This window comes from Pan troglodytes, chromosome X, assembly GCF_028858775.2.
Source record: "Pan troglodytes isolate AG18354 chromosome X, NHGRI_mPanTro3-v2.0_pri, whole genome shotgun sequence".
Lineage (NCBI taxonomy): Eukaryota > Metazoa > Chordata > Mammalia > Primates > Hominidae > Pan > Pan troglodytes.
The window spans coordinates 66,920,900-66,927,990 of NC_072421.2; the positions used below are offsets into that span (position 1 = coordinate 66,920,900).

At 46.5% G+C, this 7,091-nt stretch overlaps 1 protein-coding gene across 4 annotated transcripts; it reads right to left on the minus strand.

The window, feature by feature from the left end:
* Positions 1–338: 338 nt before the first annotated feature.
* PJA1 (praja ring finger ubiquitin ligase 1) lies at positions 339–5,021 on the minus strand. 4 transcript variants are annotated; one of them, XM_016943939.3, is made up of 2 exons: positions 4,844–5,021; positions 339–2,612 (listed from the first exon to the last, which is right to left on the minus strand). In XM_016943939.3, exon 2 carries the CDS (start codon positions 2,543–2,545, stop codon positions 779–781), a length of 1,767 nt encoding a protein of 588 aa, XP_016799428.1. In that variant the 5' UTR covers positions 2,546–2,612; positions 4,844–5,021; the 3' UTR covers positions 339–778. The 4 variants fall into 4 exon arrangements, with proteins under 4 accessions (XP_016799428.1, XP_016799425.1, XP_016799426.1 ...); XM_016943936.3 differs by having other exon boundaries at positions 339–2,938; XM_016943937.3 differs by having other exon boundaries at positions 339–2,770; positions 4,844–4,993.
* Between the last annotated feature and the right edge of the window lie 2,070 nt (positions 5,022–7,091).

Consider the following 7,091-nt stretch of genomic DNA (forward strand, 5'->3'; position numbering starts at 1 on the left):
AAAGGTGATTTTAACTCATTCATCCCTACATTCAGTTTGGACTTAATCCTACCATTGTTTTGTTTCTTTACCATGCTTTCTTATTGTTTCTTTCTTTCCTTCTTTCTTTTCTTCCTTCTTCATCTATTTGACCTTTTCCCCTGCAGTAGTTGGACAACCATACACTTTATTCCTACTTTTAAAGTCACTACCCTCATTTTTTTTTTTTTTTTTTTTGCAATTGTTGAAGGCAGCATTTCCAGTGAAACTAAAGCTTTTGATGCAAATGCAAGGGATCAATTATAAAGTCATTCAGTACCACTGCTTCAGACAAAACCAAAAAATTCCATTATACCATGTAAAACCAAAAGAACAACTTTAATAAGCTTTTACGGCACTGCAATTACAGGAACATCGACCCATAACATGCAACAAAAATGATTTTGCCTTTTGGACATATTTAACAGATAAACTTGACGTTACAAGTAACAGCAACACATTCTACTGAAGAAAACAAATGCGATTTAACTTTCAGGTTAGAAAACGTATCTTCTTACTGCAATCTCAAGTAGCATTTAGAAAGTTTAGTTTTCCCTTTTCTAACCTCTAAAAGATGATATGATTTTTAATGCAATCATACACAACTGTTTTCACATTGGAAATAATCACGAGGAATCAATAGGTTTAGGCTAACTGACTGATTGGTTTTATTTCCATTGTTAATTTCAAGAGGGCTCCTGCAGTATTGTGGATTTCAGATGGGGAAAATAATCAGACCAGGAGTAAACGGCCTTGGTCTTTAGAGTGGGGGAGGGAACATGCAGCGGCACACGGGGCAGGTGCCTGACTTCTGAAGCCAGATGGACACACACGGCTTGTGGAAATAGTGGTGGCACGGCAGCTCAGTTGCCACCTCCCCCTTCACATATTCGCTACAGCAGATGGGGCAGCACATCTCCTGACCAACTGCGCCATGATCTTCAGTGACCAGGATCTCGGGAAGAGCGTCAATGCTCTCCTTGCTTGCTGGTGGATTGGCCACCTCTACATCCACTGCGAGAGACTCCAAGTGCGCAAGGGCAGTTTCCATTGCCTGGGCCAGGCGTTCTTCAAGTGCCATGTAGGTGAGGAACTGAGGATCCACATAGGAAATGGCTTCAGCCACTCCTAACCCATCTGCAAATCCATCAAAGAGGCTCCAATCCACTTCTAGGTCTTCGCTTACACTGGAGTCATCTTCAAGGTTGTTGTTTCCATCCAGCATGAATACCCCAGGTTGCATCAACTCGTGACCAGAATCATTATCCCCCTCACTGCTACTGTCATTCTCATGGTACTGGAGCCAAGGAATTTCTCCTTCTTCCAGGGATGCCTGCTCTTCCTGAAGAGATGGTTCTCGAACTTCTTCAAGGTAATTGCTGCCATTGCTGCCGGCACTGGCCCCGGCGCCAGCCCCGGCACTGGCACTAGCACCGGGGCCAGGGCTGGTGCCAGTGCTGGCATTCACCTTAGCCTGTGGAGGTTCCCGCTCTTCTTTCCCCGGCAGAGTCTCCCAGCTTTCGCCACTGGAGGACAGGGTTTGCTCTCGGCTTCGATATTTCCGACGCAGAGCAGCAATCCACTCTTTGTCACTGTCAGAGTCTTCGTCGCAGTATTTGTAGTAATCATCACTGTGCGTCCAGAAGTCAGGGTCGGCCATGGTGCGTCGTCGTCTCGGCACCTTTTCTGGTTTCACTTGGTCACTCCTCGCTTCCCGTTTGTCTTCAGGGTACTTTGGCTCGGGATAGCCACTTGAACTCTCGCCTCTCCCTCTTCTTGCCAGGCCATCCGAGTGGACTTCATTGTCATTGGCGGTATCCCTCCACCTGGAAGTACTGTGTGGCATATCGTCATCATCATCAGTATCAAAAAAAATTTTTGGTTTCACGCAGTTTGGACTTGCCAGGTTTCTGATTTTGGGCCTGACCACAGGTTCCTCTGCACTCTTTGAGGTGTTTTCCCCACCACCACAAATACTCACAGGAGCCCTGCTGGGACGTGCAGGTAAATTTTGCTCCCTTCTCTCCCTCTCCGAGCTGTCACCTTTTGTAGCCAGCTTGCCTTCAGAAGACGACTGTGAGGCCACACTACTTTGTGGCAGGAAGTCAGCTCTGCTAGCTGAGCATCTTGCTGCAGGGACTGGGTCTAACTTGTCTCGCTCCTCTCTCACATCACGGCTAAAACTAGAGAAATGTGGAGGTGGCCCAGCCAAAGACCTTGCCCCTTTCTCTGGGTCATACAGCTTATCATCTTTAAACTTGCCAGTTTTCCCTCTCACTGGCGGTCGCTCAACAGGCCCAGCCCCCTCCTCCTCACTATCATCTGCCCCATAAGAGTCAATATGTCCATAGGCCATTCCTCTTCTGCTACCCGAAGCTCTGTACTCTCTTGGCGGATACCTGGAATAGTCCTCATTATCAATATTCAGGTTGGTTCCCGAACTCTCGCTGTCGTCCCAACTACGACGAGTAGTGGAAAATGGCGATCGGCTCCTCTTGGTGGTTTGACTGGGGGCTGATCTGTGCATTGGGACTTCGGAGTTCGTCTTTCTCCGGCTGGCAATCCTTTCCCGCTGGCTCGTGGGTGGCCTGAAACTGACATAAGCATGCCTTCTTCCATACCTCCTACCTGTATTGGACTGATACCCTCCTGTTGGATTGGGCCATACAGGCTTGCTAGATTCCTGACCCATCACTCTGACTTAGGAGGGTTTCCAATACAGCTGGGGCTCGGGTAGGAGGGCTCCTGCTCCCTGCACACGTTTTTGAGATGGGAAAGTAAAATCAGTTTAGAATAAAGGAGCAGGGAGATTTATTTTCACTTCAGCAGGCAGGTAACAGAAAGAATAAGGGGCCTTTAAAATTAGTTTCACTTTCTTCTAAGGCCTGGAGTAGCATTCCAGTGACTGTCAGGTGTAGACCTGGAACACATTTTTAATGTTGGCAAAATGATTACAAGACTGGGTTTGCAGGAAAGCCAGACTTAGAGGAGAATCTGACGGAAGGTTGGGGGGTGACTGGACGCTTGGAAGGTGGGTGAAGTACTGTGGAATTGTGCAACGTGGGGAAAGGAAAGACTGCTGTAGTTTTTTTTATGGGGTGTCTGCATTTTTCTGAGTGCTGCAGACATACAGGAGAAATGCAAATTGGAATAGAGTGGAAAATACAGATCGCCGTGTGTGCACGAGTGCCTATGTGTCTGTCTATCAAGAGGAGAGGGACAGGTGGAAGGGGACCAGCAATCCTGCAACAGAGGGATGTTTACGTTTGTAGGGGGAAAGGGTATGAGTGTTAGAATGAGACCCATTCTGGATGTGGGTAGGAAAATGACAGGCATGGGTTGGGTGGCTTTGGAGGAGAGGGGTGCGTGTATGTATGAGGAAAGGGAAGGTGTTTGTGTGTGTAGCTGTATGTGAGGCAGCTGAAACTACAGAAGGATGCCCTTGTTTATGCGTATGTCACAGGCAGAGGAGTGTATGGTTGGCAATGGAGAGGAGTGTCTGAGAGTTTGTGTGTGTGTATGTTAGTCAAAATGGGAGGCAACAATGGAGAAATGTCAGTGTGAGCAAATGCAGCAGGCACAAATGGAAGCGGGGGTGGGGGGTGCGCAGCACTGGAGAGGGATGTGCTTGAGGTGGATGGAACAGAGGCAGGCAATCAAAGAACGATGCCTGCCTGTGTGGATATGGCAAGCAGGGAGGCAGGTTGTGTCCCCGTAGAAGGATTTATGTGAGTGCGAGTGTGTGCACCTCAGGGACCAGCAAAAGAGAGCTGTGTCTGACACACGTGGCAGACAGAGCAATAGAGGAGAGCATTTGAGAAGGGGGTATGAATGAGCACATGTGGCTACATATGTATGTCACTGGCCAGCGATAGAAGGATGTCCTTATGTGTGTATATGACAGGAAGGAAGAAGGAGGGCAGCCGGAGGGGGTGTGTGAATAGGCATGTGTTCGCGAGAGCACGCAGAGGCCGAGCAGGGAGGGGGCCGGTGCTAGAGGTGTGTATGTGGTAGGCGGATAGAGGAGGGGGAAGGCATGGGAGGGTGTGAGGGTGTGAGGGTGTGTGAGAGGGTGTGTGCTGCGTGTGCCTGCGCATGCGCGGGGGAGGGGAAGCACTGGAACCTTGAGGATGGAGGGGCAAGGAGGGGGCTGCAATGGAAGGCTTCTGTGCGGGGGCGCGTGCTCGCGAGACACGGGGGGTGGGGGGTAGGGGGGACGCAATGTCATAAAAAGAGGTGGGAAAAGGCCATCAGCTCAAACGGGAGACCCCAACCGATGTGGCAGGGGAGAGGGAAAATGAAAGAAAAGGGCGTGCGTGGGTCTAGTCTTCCCTGAGAATAATTATTTTTTCCTTACAATTTTTTCCCTGGGAACAGTATTTTTACCTAAAAATCTTAACCATTTACCATTTGGCAAAACAACAGCAAAATATGGGAAGAAAGGCCACGGAGTGCTCCGCAAAGGGGCCGAGGAGGGAAGAAGGAAGGAGAGGGGAGGAGAGGCAGGGAGAAGTGGGAGAGGGCCGCGACCACCACTGCCCTCCCAATAGCGATGAAAGCCACTCGAGTGGGGACCGCGCCACACCAAAGGGGTTCCGGCAGCGGAGGATGTGGCCCCAGAACAGGCCGATGGAGGACATGGGCCTCACTCTGCAGTCAGGTCCCGCGTCCGCCCCACCCCTTCCCGAGGGGCGAACCTGAAAAGCAGTTCCCAGGAATCCCCCAAAATCCTCGCCCCCGTGCCCGGCCACTCGCCCCGCGCCCGGCCACTCGCGCCACCGCCAGCGCCCGGATGAATCGAGGAAACAATCAGCCTTTCACTCACCAAGTCCAGAAAGCCACACGCTTTTCAGAGAAGCAGAGCTCTCGGATCTCCGACCGCCACGACCGCCAGAGCCACTGCTCCCGGTCCCGAGCTCCTCCCCCGCCAGACAGCAGCGGGGCGGGCGGCGACTGCTGTGGCGGAAGTGATTGTGAAGTCAGCTGGAGCCCGCCCCCTTGATGTGGCGGGGGCGGCAGCTGCTCTCCACAAATCAGGGTGGGCCCGAAAGCATTATTTCATCTTAAACGATGAAATCGTCAAGGATACAGAAAAGGACAGCGAAAAATGTCACAAACACCCAGCTTTAACTAATGTTAAACATTTAGCTATATTCCCTTCTGGTTTTTTAATAAATAAAATAAAATCTGCAAATTCTTTCTGATTAAGTCCAATGTGAGAGTAATTACGTTACTACATCACATCCTATGTTACGTGTTATGGTTGTACCGAAAGTATTAAAACTGTGAAACCATATTTAGGGTTGCAGTAAGCTTAAATTTTTTTTAACCTGATGGTTAAAGCAAATTGAAGCTGTTTATGTTGAATTTGTTGCTGCTAATCACAAAACCAAGCTTCTCTGTCCAAGAGATCATAGGACACAACATAGGTTCATATTCTGTTATTGCATTGCAGTTAAAAATATTGTAGTTATGCCTTTTGGATTTATACCATTTTACTGAATTCTGAAGTCTTTAAATTGCGCTTTATAATGGAACTCTAGTATTTACAGCCAATGTAAACATTTCCCATGTTCACAACAGTAGCAAAATTTTGTTCTTACTGGAAACAAAATGCATAATAGAACAAAAATCTTAGGGGTAGCAACATAATAGAAATAAAATGTATAACTTTCAAACCATTAAAGTAATAATATGTGGAACAAAGAGAAAAACTCATTCTTAACAAAGGTCAAGAAATGTTGCTGGGGGGGGGTACAAAAAAAAAGGATGCAGAAAGAAAACAAAAATGCAGGAATCCAAATATATCAGCATGCATTATGGGTTAACATCTCCTAATAAAAACCAAACTCTTATTTTGAGCATTTTGTTTTTAAAAGCCAAGTTATATTCTATTTATGTGAGTTTCACCTAAAGCAGAAATAGGAATAAAAAATATATGAGAGTAAAATACTAGCAGAAAAAAAGGAGAGAGGGAATGAGGGAAGGAAAGAAGCAAAAAAAAAAAAGGAAGGAAAGGAAGGAGGAAACAAACTCGTAACAATATCAATATCCTAAACATCGAGAACTCAAAGTAAAAAGAACTAAAGAGAACAAAACAGGTTGCTTTATTCACTGAGAAAGATATGACAAGCTGGTGGTGTGTGCCTGTAGTCCCAACTACTTAGGAGGCTGAGGCAGGAGGATTGTGTGAGCCCAGGAGGTTGAGGCTGAAGTGAGTGAAGATCACGCCACTGCACTCCAGCCTGGACAACCAAGCAAGATGCCATCTCAAAATGATGATGATAATAATAACAATAATAGAACTTCATTGGTGAGAAATCTGAAACTATCAAATTTTTTAATGGAGATACATTTTCATCTAGCAATTCTACTTCTAGTCAATTGCTCTATTGTGTGTTCTATTGAGACACACAAGTGGAGAAAGATATGTGAATAGGAGTGTAGCAAGATAATGCAAACAACTTTAATTCTCCTCAACAAATAAATTGTTTAAATTTATTTAAACATGTTGCATGGTGGCTCATGTACAGACATGGTGGTTGACACCTGTAATCGCAGCACTTTGGGAGACCAAGGCAGGAGGATTGCTTGAGCCCAGGAGTTGAGACCAGCCTGGACAATATGGTGAAACCCCATCTCTACAAAAAAAACGTAAAAATTTCCCTGGCGCAATGGTACGTGCCTGTAGTCCCAGCTACTTGGGAGGCTGAGGTGGGAGAATCACTTGAGCCCAGGAGGTTGAGGCTGCAGTGAGCCAAGATTGCGCCACTGCGATCCAGCCTGGGCAATAGTCAGACCCTGTCTCAAAAAAAAAAAAAAAAAAGAAAGAAAGAAAGAAATGAGGCAAGTATATATGTACTGGTCTAATATAAATATATTAAGTGAAAAAAGCATGTTGCAGAACAGTGCATTTTAAAAAAAAACATATGATAGTCACAAAAATTTATGTGCCAAACAATGTAGTTTCAAAATATATAAAGCAAATACTGTTAGAAATATAAAGAGAGATCAGGAAGTCTGCAATTATAGTGGGAAACTTCACCTCATTTCTTATGGTATAGATAAATCAA